The sequence below is a fragment of the Balaenoptera musculus genome, chromosome 20 (genome assembly GCF_009873245.2).
Source record: "Balaenoptera musculus isolate JJ_BM4_2016_0621 chromosome 20, mBalMus1.pri.v3, whole genome shotgun sequence".
Lineage (NCBI taxonomy): Eukaryota > Metazoa > Chordata > Mammalia > Artiodactyla > Balaenopteridae > Balaenoptera > Balaenoptera musculus.
Genome location: NC_045804.1, coordinates 20,285,261 through 20,301,362, shown reverse-complemented (window position 1 = coordinate 20,301,362; position 16,102 = coordinate 20,285,261). Strand labels below are relative to the sequence as shown.

The 16,102-nt window shown below is 55.2% G+C and overlaps 1 protein-coding gene across 1 annotated transcript; it reads left to right on the top strand.

The window, feature by feature from the left end:
* Positions 1–11,552: 11,552 nt before the first annotated feature.
* Positions 11,553–15,413, top strand: KRT36 (keratin 36). The gene is made up of 7 exons (XM_036836786.1): positions 11,553–12,057; positions 12,782–12,864; positions 13,125–13,281; positions 13,843–14,004; positions 14,106–14,231; positions 14,400–14,620; positions 15,011–15,413. The coding sequence occupies exons 1-7, from the start codon at positions 11,599–11,601 to the stop codon at positions 15,180–15,182; spliced, it is 1,380 nt and encodes a 459-aa protein (XP_036692681.1). The 5' UTR covers positions 11,553–11,598; the 3' UTR covers positions 15,183–15,413.
* The last annotated feature ends 689 nt before the right edge of the window (positions 15,414–16,102 follow it).

The window sequence follows — 16,102 nt, the reverse complement described above, 5'->3', positions numbered from 1 at the left end:
CATTCCAAGCCACTCAGTGACCAGATGCACGACTCAAGGAGTGACCTCAGCCTGTGCTGACACTGACCCTCCTCCCCGCCTCCCCTCTGGACCCCTCTTCCCCCTGCTTCTCTGGACATCCCAGCTTAGACGTGCATCCTCCTCTGGCTCTGCTTACTCCTCACGGGGACGGGTCCCCTGAATTCCGACATAGGCAGTCTTCTCTTTCGCTTCTTCACCCCGCCCCTCCTCGGGCCATCTGGGACATATCCATGGTCACAATTACCAGTATGTCCTGATGACTCTCCACCGAGGCCCCTCTCCTCTGTTCCAGTCTCACACGCCCAGATGAGCCAGCCGTCACCTCCTCAGATCCACTCATCTGAAGGAACATCCCTCCTTCTCCCAGATCTGGGCCTTCCTGGTCCTCCATCCCAGAGGACCCAGAAATCCAAGCCAGGAGCCTGGGCATCCTCTTGGCTCCCTCTCTCCTTCACCCCCTCACAAGTTCATGCCGTGGATGCACAATGTCCTTAATGTCTTAACTTGCTGGGCAGGTTGCCACAGCCTCCCTGGCCTCCCTGCCTCCAGTTTGAGCTTCCCCTTTATCCGTGCTTCACACACCAGCCAGGGCCATTGCTGGAAATGGAAAGTCCTCCTCCTGGCTTAGAGATGCTGCAATAGCTCCCCACAGGCCACTGAGGAAAGTCCAGACTCCTCACCAGCCAAGAGGCCAGCGGGGTCTGGCTTCTTTCGGCCTCTCTCTGGCCCTAATTCTACACTAGCTTCTCCCCGCCCACCCAGAGGTCCTGCCACTCCAAACTGTTCTCAGTGAGCCAGCCACATGGCTGGACCCCTCAGGCCCTTGTTCAATGAGTGACCTCCGTTTGATCTGACCTTCCTCCCCTGTTCTCTTTGTTTTATTGGAGACCACCAGGTTTTTATTCAACGCTCCGACTGAGATGGACACCCCCTCCTCTGTGGCACCCGGAGAGAGTGGGGTGCACTCAGGTGTTGGCATATCTGTGCCCTCCTGCCCGGTGTTGACCATAGACCGTGTGTGCTGAGGGGGCCGGGCTGTGTCCAGCCGACTGCTGGGGCTTAGTCAGTGCTTATTGAGGGGAGACACCGGTGAATGAACTGGGGGAGTGCCTCTCGGATGCCATCTGAGTTTTGTCATGGGGTAGTAGGCCAGAGGGTAGGGGGGTTCTGCCACTCTTGCCAATTGCCCTTTCCCTGCCCCTTCCTCATTTCCCCTCCCCCTCCCGCCACCCCCGTCCACATAGTCGGTGCCCTCATTCATCCTCCTCCTCCTCCTCCACCCCAAGCCTGTCTGGGCACTGGGCAGTTGGTTTAGTTCACAGCGGTCGCTCAGAGGTGACCCGCCCAGCGTGCTAAGCCAGGGGAAAGGTGTCTCTGTCCACTCATCCCAGATCCCACCCCCACTGAGGAACGAGGTGCGGCTCAGTTCTCGTCCACGTGCCCAGAGCTGTGCTAGGAGCTCAGACGTCAGAGAGAAAGAGGACATGATCTCCACTCCCAAACCCGGTTCCTTTTTTTGTTAATCTATTTCATCAGCAGCTGTTAATTGAGTGCACCATGTATCAGACGCTATATTGGATCCTGGAGAGAAAGCGATGTGCAAAAACGCAGCCTCTTTCTTTAGGGGGTTCACAGACTGGCGGGCGGTAGGAGGTGACACCCGCAACAATAAATTACTGCCATCTTCAAAGCTCAGTTCAGGGTTCACCTTCTGCCACAGATCTCTGCTCTTTCCCCACCACTCCCACCCTCCCCGGTCCGTCCCCAAGGCCCCCTGTACTGATGGCCATCATGGCCATTATTGGAGGGCAGGGCGCGATGGCCACAGGCTCTGGAGCCACGCTATCCTGGCGTGCGTCCCATCTCTGCCACTGATTCCATCTGTAACCCTGACCAAGCCACTTAACCCTGTGGGCGCACTTTCCTACCTGCTAAGTACCACCTCCCTCGGAAGTTATGAAAGTCAAATGTTTAGAACAGTCCAGGCTCGTAGTAAGCGCCCAGTAAACTAAGCTCTGTTGTCCTCTTTCCTTCAGGGCAGGGATGGATTTGTCCTCATCACCATCCTCCTAACTAGGCTGTTACAGGAGCTCAGTAAATGTGTTGGATGGAGGGATGAGCGCTGACAAGGAAGACAAGCTCTGGGCAATGAAAGAGGTAGGCAAGCACACTGTCCTGTAGGCATGAAGGAGGGGACTGGGCTGGAGAAGGCCCTGAGAGCTGAGCCCCAGGGCTGGTGCAAGGCCCTCCCAGGCCTTTCTGGGCTTGGAGCAGCCCCTCTTCCCGAGACCCAGGCCAAGGCTATGTAGGGAACAGCCCCCTCCTTTTCTGAGCCAGTGCTGGGGGGCTTGGTGGTGTGTGGGGTTAATTGCCCACGTGGAGTAGCGAAATGAGCTGCACCCTGGGCCTGGTAGGGGCTCTGACCTGGGACCCTTTCACCCAGACCCCGGGGAGGATACCGAGAAGCTGCGCTGCATCCGAGGGTCTGTGTGGCCTTATCAGGAATCCCGAGGAAGCCTGGAGGGGACCCTGGGGTGTGGAGGTGGTGGTGGTGGGTGTTTCTGTCAAAGCCAATCCGGGAGCCTTCCTGAGCTGGACAGGGGTGGTGACCTCAGGGCTCTGGTCTGAGATGTGGGAGAGGCTTGGGGGAGGGGAGGGCAATCTGCTCTTTCTATCCAGGACTCATTTCATCCCCTCAGTCATCTGCATGGGGTGACCATTCAAGGGAGGGCAGCTTCATCAGTCCTGCTTGGTCAATACTGCCCCTCCCTGGGGTTGGCCGGGTGCCCACGTGCCCCACCCCTCCCCCAGGCTCAACACCCCTGCTTCCCAGGGCTGTGAGGAGCGGCCCTGTCCGCGGAGGCTGACTAACCTCTATGTCACTGGTTGCCAGCGAACACAGTTAATGCAAAAGATGCCAAAATAGAGGGGATGCTAATAAAGGGGAAAGTCACGTGTCCAGCATTTGTCTAGGGCTCTTTTTTATTCTTTATTTCATTTCATCTTTACAACAACCCCGAGCTGGCACTGTTGCACCCATTTTACACATCTGAAGATCGAGGCTCAGACTGGTTGAGAGACCTGCCCAGCAGGAGAGCTGGGATCCACATTCCAACGTGCTTTCCAAGACTGTGGCTGGCCCTCCGTCAAAGCCGAAGTTTCAGCTCTGGAACCTGTGGCAGAAGCGGGCTCTCGCTTAAGCCCCAATGCTTAGGGGACAAAGGCATCAGCGTGGAATGTGCCCATAGCATCCCCGTGCCTCAGAGCTTGGGGTGGAGGTGCCTCCCCACAGCAATGCTGCACGAAGGTGGCTGATTGCTGTGTGACTCCTGGCTGCGCAGTCAGCCTCTTCCTCACCCCCAGCACGAGGCGCCTCCCTCTCCCAAAGGCTCCGCCCTGGGTGGATGGACCAGCGCACCTCTGCTTTCCCTAATGGGGTTGTGCGTCCCGCCTGGGCCCTGCAGGGGGTAGGCTCACTCCAGAAAGCATGTCAGTGCCACGTTAGCCACTTGCTGTGACGTGGAGTGGAGGGACGGTCCCGACATGAGACCCTGTCCAGTCCCCAGCCTTGAGTGGGGCAGCTGGGCAGCAGGCCATGGCTAAGGGCAGAGCTGCAGCCCCGAGACCCCCTGGGTGCCTGTTGTCCCTCTGTTTTGGGGAGCAGCCTCGAGGGTCCACAGAAGACCCTGAGTATGATGAGGGTGCCTGGGGCTTCCTAGTAAGGGGAATCTCGCTGGAGGGAAGAGGAGGAAGAGATGGCACAGGAGGGCTGTGGTCCATGGGGTGTGATGACGCACTGTCCCAGCTTCCCCATGTCCGTGGCTGTGCCCTTCTTCTCTGCCGGCCTGGGACAGTGCATCTCGGGGTGGCTGGGACCTGCCCCCTGTTGGATGGTGTTCCTGGAGCTGTTGGGGGCTGGAGAGGAGCAGGGTATGCAGGCTGCATCCTCCTGAGCAGCTTGTCCTGGGGGGCTCTCAAAGAGCTGAGCACATCAGACTCTCCATCCTGCTGCAGCGCTCGGGAGGGACCAGGTGGGTGGGCACCTGTTGGAGGGGGTGGGGATTTGGGGGAGTTGGCAAGGAGCTGGTATTCACTCTTCTGGCCCATTTTTATGAACAGCCATAATAACTCTGTGGCTTCTTTCATCCGAGGATCTCAGATGAGTTTGAAAGTAGAACCCCCAGTATAAATCCTGGTTAATTACTGCCTGGAGCCCATAGTCTGTTTTGCAGACAAACTGTCATTAGCAGGAAGAGAGTGAGGTCGACTGCACCCCAGCCCCTGGAAATGCAGACGATGGTATCCAATCAAACAGGGTGTTTGGGGAACTCGTTTTGTGGTCCAGTTAAGTGGTACCTGAATCAAGGGGACACGGGAGACTGAGGCACCAGCTTCTTCTCCCAGTGGGTCTGTGCGTCTCCCACAAACCACAGGTTCTCTAAGGACATCAGGGAGAGCAGTGACAGCTCTGGAATTCTCCGTAAAAGCCGGGTGGGGGGAGTTAGGAACCGAGTGGATCTGAGTAGGAGGCCCTGGCCTCTTCCAGACACACAGGAGCGGTGAGCCAGTGCAGCTGTGCAGGAAGAGCTGGCCTGTGGGCGAGACAGAAGTGGCCCTAGGATGCAGAAGGCAGAGCTTGGTGTGAGAGAACTGGAGAGGTATGGCTTAAGATTGGGGTCAGGGCAGCTCTCTGGGCCACCCCAATGGCAAGAACAGTTTGGGGCAGAATCCTGCATCCCTGGACAGTTGCCAAAACCATACCCCAGGGCGAGAGAAAGTACCTTTATATCTTGGGAGAGATGGGGGTTCCAGGGTGATTCTGGGCCTGGTAAAGGGGGAGTGTCGAGGCCTAATTAGAGTCAGGTCCTGGCCCAGTGGGGCTTCAGGACCATCCACGGAGCGGCACATTGAGAAGCTGGATGTTGAGGAGCCTGGCAGAGCCCTAGAGTCTTGGGAGAAGCCAAGGGCCGCGGTCACCTCGCTGCTCTCCTGAGGCCCCTAGCACTGGCTCTGGGCCCTGTAGAGGGGCAGCCAGGGAGAGGGGAAGACCTCCATGGTCAATTAGTGTGTGCACCCAGAATGCCCTGAGGCTGGTGAGGCCTGGCGACAGCAGGGGGTAGGCGGAAGTTGGGGGCACAGGCCGGGCGACCAGGAAATGGAGCCGAGAGGGACTTGCCAAATCTTGCCGAGGAAGGACTGAGTCACCCCGCTGAAGGCAGCTACCATCGGGGGTGGAATGTCACTGAGGTGGCCAGGAGAGAGAAAGGACACCTTAGCACTCTTCTGAATCCTGCTCACCGGGCCTGTGAGGGCAAAAATGGCAGCCACTGAGATCGGGGTACAAAGGACGGAAAGTCACGATTTTCCAAGGGAAGCCCGTTATACCTGTTCCTGAGACCAGCCAGTCATGGTGACAAGTCACAGCGGAAGGAGGGAAGGAACAGCTGTGTCATGTTTGGCCAAAGTTCTCAAACAGTGATGCTTCCTTAGTGAGGATTACCAGAGAAAATGCAGGACGCCTAGTTAAATTGCAGTTGCAAATACACACGAATACATTTTTAGTATAAATATGTCCCAGATGTTGCGTGTATTCTTATTTGCTAAATCTGGCAACCCTACCCTCAGCAGGTTTGCAAACCGCCCTGAGTTTTCCACCATCAAAACCAAATAAGCAAGACCTTTCTCTGATTCTTTGGACAAATTAAATTGGTGGCTCGAAATGTCATAATTGAAGATTATTTTTTCCCCTACCATAATGCTTCCTTCAACTTTGTGGACCTGTTTCTGCCTGTCTGTACTAAAATCTAACATCAGCTGGCAGGAGATCTGGCAGGAGTTTTGATGTGGTTATTTGACACAGAGTATGTAGTAACCCTGCTGTTCAGGGAGGGGCCGGGAATCCTGAGTGCTTTGTTGCTTGAACAAATTCTTTGTTACAAGGAAAAAGCACCCGTGTTGAGGGGAATGAGATCAGTGTGGGTCTCCCTTTTTCTGGGTGGGTTCTGGGTCGGAGTCTAAAAAGGTTAAGACACAGACGGGGTGAGCACTTCTTAGATGCCTCTTACGGTGGGAAATTTGTAGGACTTGCGTGTGTGAATGCCAAAGATGGGATAGGGAGCAGGAGAAAACCAGGAAGATGAAGCCTATGCCAGCAGGACACTCTAAGAGAGGCAGTCACTGGGCTTTTTGAATGGTCTCATTCCCCTTGCTGTCCAGTCGTAGGGGATCTGGCTGCCCCATGGTCCACTGTCTGCTTCTGCCACTGCCACTGGGGCACTGGGGGTGCTGGCACATTCTGACCACAGATCAGAGGAGTAGGGCTCCTTGGGCACACTGTGACAGGCGGTGCCTGAAGCCTTCTGCATCGAAGGGACAGCTCAGAGCTGGGTAGAAGAGACTCAGGCTTGACTTCTTGGGTCTCTGCCCAAGGGGAACCTTGGCTTTCAAATGGAAGCTCATTTGAGGGTGGAGACGTAGTTTTACCAAAGAAGGAGCCACACACTCAGCTGCTGACTTTGAACTTGGTGGCTTTCCAAGGTGGGCTTGGGGAAAGCAAGAGTGTTCCTGCAGCAGCAACCTCCCTCTTCGCCCTGCCCCCCAAGCTGAGGTCATGGTGGTCAGAGAGCATCCTGTTAGCTCTGTAGCCCCCAAGCCGGCACCTGTGTCTGCAATAGGTGGGGTCAGGGAGCTTTTAGGAGCTTCTACAGTAAAGGTCAGAGGCCAGAGAGTCCTGGATACAGTCTAGGGCCCCTGCAGTTCTGGACACAGTCCCAGCTACAACCTCTTTGAGCAGCTGTCTTTCCTTGCACAGCTGGGTTAGGCCTCCAAATCAGCATCCCATGAAACCTGGGTGAGCAGTTTGTGCCCTGGAAATAGCATTCAGCTGGGGCTCAGACTACATGGGCTGTAAGAAGATTTTTTTTTTTTTTTTTTGGCTGTGCCATGCGGCCTGTGGGATCTCAGTTTCCCAACCAGGGATTGAACCCGGGCCACAGCAGTGAAAACCTGGAATCCTAACCACTAGGCCACCAGGGATCTCCCTTAAGAAGAGTTTTGATCTCTTAAATCTGTGAAGTGAGTTCCTGTTTATCAAGCACGTTTCAACTTAGTTGTCACAATCCTGTGAATATGGCATTATGAGCTCCACTCACCTTTTGGGAAAATGGAGGCTTGAAGAAATTAAGGAGCTTGAACCAAGGTCTGGCTGAGTCCAGGCCCAGGGCCCCTGCTGTCCTGCCCAGTACTTTCTAAGCCCTTCTTCTGCAAAGCCAAGTCTTAGTTGGCTCAGTTGGCCAGAGATATCATTTCAGCCTGGACATGTGGGGATGACTGACTAATGTCCTGGTGACCCTGCACCTCCAAATGGGCCCTTCTAGGGACCAGCCTTGGGAGGTGGACTCATGTTGACTCTGCCTATGGAGGGACGCTGGGAGGAAGCCGAGCCATTGCGTTTTCCTGGTGTGCAGGTGTTGGAGGATGTCAGAGGACGGCGGGAAGGATAAGTGCCCACCGAACTGAGAAGGCATCTTGAGACCAAAAAGCAAGGCAGGCAGCTCCATCCAATCGATGGGATCAGTTTATTACTCACAGGGTGGGATGGGGCTGACAGCGATCTGGAAGCATCTGCAGCTGTACTCCGCACCACCGAGGCACCATGGGGACAACTTTAGAGTTAACTTAGGGTATGGGGATAGGAGCTTGGAGACAGGACGTGCATTCCTGAGTCAAGATTTATGAATGGGACACTAGTCTCATGGATGCCGGGAATACGTCATGGAAGGTTTTCATCATTGTTTGGGGACTAACAGAGCACAGAGGTCACCCGGTCCTAATGATTATTAGACAATATCTATTAGCTACAAAGTCCTTGATGACAGAGAAGTGATTTACTGCCCAGTACAGTCCTGGGTAGGGTCAGCAGAAGGAGAGGAGGAGCTGTAAGGGCCCAAGAGGACGCTATGCTAACAGCCATACAGTAGACCTGGAGGCAAAGGGAGACTGAGGTCCACGCGGACTGCAAAGAAGAGAAAACCCAACCGCGTCACAGGCTGAACCTCCATAACTCCACTTTGTTCTGTGGTCAGTGACAGAGAAGGGACAGTGGCTGATGGTGAAGGAGTCACAGACACGTCCAGGTGACTCCTGGCCGGCTGCACGGGAAACACTTGGGCCTTAAATCCTATGTCTGAGATGCAAGGATCTCGGGCTCACCCTGTCCAGACCCTTCCTGTTCAGACTGGGGCTCTGGGGCCCAGAGTGGTTGAGGCTCAAACAGAGCGCGGCAGAGGTCGGCCTGGAGTCCAGGCCCCCTGACTCTTAGCCCAGTGTATTTTTTTTTTTTTTAAACATTTTAAAATTTATTTATTTGTTTATTTTTGGCTGTGTTGGGTCTTCGTTTCTGTGTGAGGGCTTTCTCTAGTTGCGGCAAGTGGGGGCCACTCTTCATTGCGGTGCGCGGGCCTCTCACTGTCGCGGCCTCTCTTGTTGCGGAGCACAGGCTCCAGACGCGCAGGCTCAGCAATCGTGGCTCATGGGCCCAGTTGCTCCGCGGCATGTGGGATCTTCCCAGACCAGGGCTCGAACCCGTGTGCCCTGCATTGGCAGGCAGATTCTCAACCACAGCGCCACCAGGGAAGCCCAGCCCAGTGTATTTTTGATTCATGTTAGAAAGGATGGTCTCAGAATAGGACCCTATTTTGAAATAAAACCTGATGCCTGGGTACCCCTGATGTACTTAACCCTGAGTAGGTGGATTTTCTCCAGGGCCACCATGGGTGGGGGGGTGGGCTGAGTTGCCTTGGGAGGTGAGCAGCCCTGTGAGTCCTGGGTTCTCTCCTCTGATACAGGAAGAGCATGTGTTCCTCTCGGGCATCAGTTCATCCCGTGATGGTCCAGGCTTCTGAGGTGAAAGAGAGCAGAGGAATTCCTCTCATGAGGCCCCCCTACCACACTTCCCTCCAAGAGGTGGCCTTGCAGTCTACACCATGGAGAAAGGCAGGGGACCAAGGGCGACCGAAAGACCTTCTCTGGCTAGCTTGTCACTCGCTCCAGAAGAGGTACGTGCCTCTCTTCACGGCCTTGGAGACACCTGTCTGGACTCCGGCCCACAGTGGCCCTCTGGATGTACGTACTGAGTGACAGGACACAGCTGAAGCAGCAGACACCTGTTCACTCCATGGCCCTGAGGGAAACTTAGAACCAGCTTCAGATACAGATTGCACAAGGGGAGGGATTAAAAAAAAAAAAAAGAAAGAAAATGAGAACGTTAACTTCAGATGCCAGCAGCCAGAGACCGCAAAGAGAGAAGAGCTGTGTCAGGGGCGTAGGAGGTGCTACCCTCAGGACGAGCATGCTGTGTCACAAGTGAGGTGAGTTGGGTCATGGGTGCATTAAGGACTTGCCTGAATGGGCCCTACAGTGACAGCCAGACTCTGCACTAGTTGTCCTAGAAAACAAAGGAGGTGCTTACAGGAGATCTGGCCAGAGCCCCAGCCCCCGTCCTGATGGTGCAGTGGGTCTCAACTGGGGGCAGTTTTGCCGCCCAGGGGACATTTGGCAGCGTCTGGAGACATTTTTGGTTGTCACGCCTGGGGGAAGAGGTTGCTACTGGCATCCGGCGGTAAAGTTCAGGGATGCTGCAGACACGTCACGATGCACAGGGCGCCCCCGCGCTGGGAATCACGTAGTCTGCAATGTCCACAGGGCCGAGGTTGAGAGACCTCGAGACAGCCCCGTCCTAGACCCTGCAGGGAGAGCAGGGAGGATGGGCAGCCATAAGGAACCATTGCTGAGGCAGCAGAGCTCTGGAGGCCTGATGCCCCTGCTGTCCCTCCTAGGAGGGGCCGCACAGCGTGTGCACCCCGGGGAGCCCATCGGGTGGCTCTCGGGCATCCTGTTGAGGTGTCCACTGAACTGGGCGAGGTGTGTGCACCACAGCCAACCCTCCTGAGTAATTTCAGAGAGAAGCTTATAATGTGTTTTAAGAGGTTGGTAAATTACAACCTCAGAAGCACATAAATGCTTCTGTAAACGCCAGCCTTGCTGTGTGTGTCTGTGTGGGGGAAGAGTGAGCAGGTTGTTCAAGCCTTGGGAAAACCCACTTTGAGGGTGGAAGACTGAATTTAACTTTGGTCCTTAAGTCTCAGGCTCTCCTCCTGGCTCGCTTAACTCTCTGGCAGTGTGTCATCCGTTCCTCCCTTCCCTGTCCAAAGGGTCTGCTGCATTGACTGTTTCTGTAACCTGTTTAGGCACCCGTGGGGTGTCCAGGGTCCTGGTTTTACCCTCTTAGGTTCAGGAAATTGGGGCTCACAAAGGAAACTTCCCTCCAAAGCAGCTACGACCCTTTGCCAGCCACAGCCATAAACCATCATCAAAGACTGTCCTCTGAGCCCAACCAACTTTTCTACGGCACCCGATGGGTTTTAAAACACTTTTACTTCTGGCCTGGTTTGACTCTCCTCGTATCCGTGTGAAGCAGGCAGGGCAGGCTGATGCTCTGTACTGTCCCAGTGAGGACCCTGAGGATGCCTGGGGGGAAGTGATGTGCTCAGCGTCACAGGGCAGATCATCAGCAGAGCCAGGGTTTGAACCTAGGTCTCCTGTCCCGAAATTCTGGGTGCCTGCACTTGACCTTGGTTGTATGGGGGAAGCAGTGGGACAAGGGCATGGGATTTGGGGTCCGAGATCCCTGGTTTCAGATCCAAGATCTGTTACTCACTGCCTGTTCATCTCAAGCAAGCTTTCCCTCCCTCTTTCTTTCTTTATTTTTCTCCCTCCCCCCTCCCTCTCTTCTTTCTTTCTCTCTCTCTTCCTTCCTTCCTTCCCTTCCTCCCTCCCTCCCTCCCTCCTTTCTTCCTTTCTTCTTTCTTTCTTTCTTTCTTTCTTTCTTTCTTTCTTTCTTTCTTTCTTTCTTTCTTTCTTTCTTTCTTTCTTTCTTTCTTTCTTTCTCTCTCTCTCTCTCTCTCTCTCTCTTTCTCTCTTTCTCTCTTTCTTTCATTTCTTTCTACCATTCTCACCTTCACTCTCCACACTGGTAAAATGGAAATAATATTGAACACCTCTCAGGATTGTTGTGAGGTGTGAATGAAATAACCACGAGCCTGGCACATGATGAGTGCTCCATGAATTTTAGTTCCCTTTGCTCCCTTCTCACCATCCCAGTGGCCCAGGCAGAGGTGAGCAGCTATGAGGGGGGGGGGTTGGGGTAGTGGACAGAGGTGACAAATAACTGGTTCCTCGGGGAAAGCATGCAGAGAGGGCAGGTACCAAATGTCATTTGTGAGGCCACTCCTGATTCATGGGATCTGGTGCAAGAACTTTGAGGAGGCAATAAAATTCATATTCTGCTAGGAAATGACAACAGCTGAGAGTCCTGACTTAGCAAACTAATTTTTTTTTTCTTTTTATAAGGCAAGGGATTTGGATGGGTAGCAAAAAATCACATTCTAATGAGACTAATTTCCTGGAATAGGAATAACATGGCAACACCCCACAGAAAGTGTATATAAATGCCCCAGAGAGGCCATGAGACTCAGAACCTGAGCTCCTTGCTAAGCTGCAACCTTCTCTGCTAGCATCATGGCCAGCCAGCTCTGCTCTCCGATCTTCTCCTCTGGGTCCATCAAAGGCCTCTGTGGCACCACAGGTGGCGTCTCTCGGGTGTCCTGTGTCCGCTCTGTGGGCTCCTGCAGAGTCTCTGGCCTTTCTGGTGTTGGGGGGTCAGCCTCCTCTGTCAGGCTGGGCCTCTCCGGCCTTGGGAGCTGCTTGCCTCGTTCCTGCCTGTCCTCTGGGTACCACTCCTCCTGCTTTACCGGGAGCGGGGGCTGGTCCTGCGAGGGCTCCTTCAACGGCAACGAGAAGGAGACCATGCAGTTCCTGAACGACCGGCTGGCCAGCTACCTGGAGAAGGTGCGCCAGCTGGAGCGGGAGAACGCGGAGCTGGAGTGCCGCATCCGGGAGCGGAGCCAGCAACAAGACCCCCTTGTGTGCCCCAACTACCAGTCCTATTTCCGGACCATCGAGGAGCTCCAGCAGAAGGTAACTGGGACCTGGCCCCTCTCCAGCCCAGCAGCCCAAACCCTGGGAGGGGTCTGTCTCGTCCCACTACAGATGGGACTGTAGCTCTTAGGGGATTCTCTCTCCTATTAGGGCCAGCTTTTCTCTCTAGGGTCTTGGTTTCTTGGGGGGACCCAGACCTCTCTGCTGCTTGTAACCTCCCCTCCAATCCAGCCACTTCTCCAGCCAGCCATTCCTCCCCTCCCTCCGCTGTCTCAGCTATAGATAGGGCAGTCGCATGCACCAAGCCCCTACTGGACACAAGCCCTGGGGCTGACAGCTTCCCATCCTTTCGCTTGTTTATTCCTCATCTTATAGAGATGGATATGACTGGATCCATCTAACAGATGCGGAAGTTGAATTTTAGGGAGGTTCAGCAACTTGCCCAAGGTCCCATAGCCTGTTGGTGTTGGATGCAGAACCTGAGTCCAGGTTGGCCTGGTTCTCTCCACTCGCCTCTCCACTCACCCACTGGGCCACTTTGGGGCTGCGGATGTCAGGACTGATGGCCACTGACATCCCTGTGATGCCGCTTCCGGGACTGATGTTCCTTCTACACCTGGGCTCAGGATGCTCAGGGCTGGAAATGCCAAAGGTGCTGGTGGTACTTAGAAGCATGGCATCCGAAAGATGGGCTGTCCCCTCCCCACCTGTCCCCACACTGCTGGGCCTTCCCCAGCTCATGGGACAACCCCCTGTTCCCCAGATCCTGCTGACCAAGGCTGACAATGCCAGGCTGGTCCTGCAAATTGACAATGCTAAGCTGGCTGCTGACGACTTCCGAACCAAGTGAGTGGCCTGATCTAGGAAGGTTTCTGTGCTGCTCCCTTGCCTCTGTCCCCCGCCTCTGAGAGCTGGTGAGTGGGAGTGAGGCCCGATGGAGCTGTAAGTGGGAAATGTGGCATCAATCCTGGATCCCTTTCGGGTCAAGGGAGAGGACCACAGTGATGCTGACCCCCAATCAGCCACTGCAGCTGGTCAGCAGGGCAGTGGGTCCTGCTTGTGCATGGCTGCTTTGCTGCAGACTCGGCGGGGTTCTGTGCGTGCAGGTACGAGACGGAGCTGGGCATGCGGCAGCTGGTGGAGGCTGACACCAATGGACTGCGCCGGATCCTGGACGAACTGGCTCTGTGCAAGGCCGACCTGGAGATGCAGGTGGAGTCCCTGAAGGAGGAGCTGATGTGCCTCAAGAAGAACCACGAGGAGGTGAGGTTGATGCCACGCACCCTCTCGATGTTTCCCATCCAGCAGGGAGCCACTGCTGACCCTTGGGTGTAACAACTATGACAGCCACCTCCACAGTAACCCCAGCTGACATTTACTGATGGCCCACTGTGTGCCAGGAACTATACGAAGCACTTTGCATTTCATTCTCACTTCATGTCATCCTCACAATCATCCCAGGAGGTATATACTATTACAAGCTCCATTTTACAGATGAGAAAACTGAGGCACAGAGAGGTTAAGTCACTTGCCTAATGTCACACAGATCCCAGACTCCTGCCCATGACACTCAATCTCCCTTTGGAGGGTAGTGCCTGATAATGATTCTATTTGCCTGGTGTTTGCATCGTCTCACTTTACTCTCCCAAATCCTCTGAGGAGGCAGGTAGAGGTGCACAAGGAGGCTGAAGCTCAGAGAGGTTAAGTATCCTGTTTAATGTCACACAGCTGGCAACTGAAGGAGGAGGGTTTTTAGCCAGGTCAGTCGAACCCTCATCCAGCATCTTTTTCACAGCCTTATGCCATCTTGCCTCCTCTCTGCAGGAAGTCAACACACTTCGATGCCAACTTGGGGACCGGCTGAATGTGGAGGTGGATGCCGCCCCCCCAGTGGATCTCAACAAGATCCTGGATGAGATGAGATGCCAGTATGAGGCCCTGGTGGAAAATAACCGCAGAGATGTGGAGGCCTGGTTCAACACCCAGGTGGGGCCGGGCCAGCCCAGGACAAGCTCCAGGGGAGGGGTCACCCTTGACAGTAGCTTCACTTGCTCTGACCATGCTCTGGATCCTCTCATGCTTTTCAGACTGACGAGCTGAACCAGCAAGTGGTGTCCAGCTCGGAGCAGCTGCAGTGCTGCCAGACAGAGATCATTGAGCTGAGACGCACGGTCAATGCCCTGGAAATCGAGCTGCAGGCCCAGCACAGCATGGTGAGTGGCCCCGGCCTGAGTGGCTGGCCAAGCTCGTGGTAGGCACCCCGATCCACCAGCCTCAGGTTATCATGGGATGTGATCACAAGTGGTACCCGGATACCCAGGGCTGTGGGTCTCTGGGTGGGATTCCCTCCTGTTGGGAGTGCTTCCTCTTTCCCACTGCAGCGGAATTCCCTGGAATCCACCCTGGCGGAGACCGAGGCCCGCTACAGCTCCCAGCTGGCTCAGATACAGGGCCTGATCGGCAACGTGGAGGCTCAGCTGTCCGAGATCCGCTGTGACCTGGAGCGGCAGAGCCAGGAGTACCAGGTCCTCCTGGATGTCAAGGCCCGCCTGGAGTCGGAGATCACCACCTACCGCTGCCTGCTGGAGGGAGAAGACTGCAAGTGAGTGGGTTCCGGAGGTCCCGGCTTGTGGAAAGGGCTCACCTGGGCCCAACCCTCAGTGCCGCGGTGAGGGCATCAGTCCTAGAGTGGTTATTGCACAGATGAAGGGGGATTGATCAAAGCATCTTCAGAGAGAGTCCTTCCAGCCCTGGGCTTTGGGCTTTTGCAGGGGGACAAGTCGGCCCCATTCATGGTACTTCTCCAACCATTGTTTTTGGCTGGGACTTTCTGGTCTTCATCCCTGCAGCCCTTGGGGATTTCAGAGGGACTGTCTGAGCCATTTGTCATTGTCACCCACCCACCCGTCTCACTTGAACCCTGTTTACATTTAACGCGAATGTCAGTCCAATGGCCGATGCCAAACACCCTGATATGATCTCATTTCCTCAGGCTGCCTGCCCACCCTTGTGCCATGGAATGCAAGCCTGCCGTTAGAGTTCCTTACATCTCAAGTGCGCCCTGCGCCCCGGCTCCCCAGCTCGGCACCCAGATCCGTACCATCAAGGAGGAGATCAGAGATGGGAAAGTCATTTCCAGCAGGGAGCACGTGCAGCCGCTGTAGCCAGCTGCCCGGCTCAAGGGGGCAGGCCCTGGCCCACAGGAAGGAGGATACCCCCCTGGGTCCCGGCTCTAAAAGACCACCCCCCCCCTTCCCTAGAGGCACTCCCCGCTCAGCAGATTTTTCTACCAAAAATACTTCCTGGATTGTGTTTCTGACTTTTACTGCTTCTATGCCGTGTAAAGCTAGGTTTCCCTGGAAACTTACCCAATAAAGTGTGTTCTCTTGGCAAAGCAAACTTGCCTCTGTCGATCTTCTGTGGTTAGTTACTGGGGGTATTTGATCTGGGCTTGCTGCGAAGGCGTGGATTTTGGTTTCAGGTCTGTCTCCTCTGGCTCTGAGTGGTAGGACGTGACAGAATGATTCAAAATATTTCATAACAGGGATACCTGAGGGCCTGGCCCACGAGAACAGACGCTGACCTAATCCAATGGCTGTGGGCCATAACCTACAGGCTTGGCTCTGCCCATGGGGACCACCTGGGGCGGCCCCAGGAGAGGCAAAGGCTCCCAAGCTGTCCTCCTAGGTAGCCCTGCCTGGTCTGGCGGTTCTCTCTTCCCTTCAGTTTCTCCTCCCTTGTCCAGCTCCTGTCACCTCACTGGCCACCTCCAGGCCGGACACTGTGGACATTTTAGGAGAGGTGGTGCCACCCAGAGAGGCAAACTCCAAGCAGCCAGCCTGGGCCAACCACTCCAGGGAGGGGAGTTGTGTGAGCTGGGAGATGCAGGTGGGAAGGCTGGGTGAACCCAAGTCCCTAACCCTGGACACAGGGCTGAAGTGAAGGGCGGCCGGGACAGTGAAGTGGGGAAGGGGGAGGGGACCGCCAGACCTCACTGTGGAGCAGAGTTCAGCGTGCCCCAGATTCCACTGGCTGAGCCATGCTCATCTGGGCATGGCTCAGCCTGGACGCCCCTCTGATCAGA

Excerpts from the sequence above, each read along its gene's own strand:
- KRT36 (XM_036836786.1), top strand. The coding sequence starts at position 11,599 with ATGGCCAGCCAGCTCTGCTCTCCGATCTTCTCCTCTGGGTCCATCAAA. Across the intron at positions 14,005-14,105 it reads AGGCCTGGTTCAACACCCAG|ACTGACGAGCTGAACCAGCA; the intron begins GTGGGGCCGGGC and ends CATGCTTTTCAG. Across the intron at positions 14,621-15,010 it reads CTGGAGGGAGAAGACTGCAA|GCTGCCTGCCCACCCTTGTG; the intron begins GTGAGTGGGTTC and ends TCATTTCCTCAG.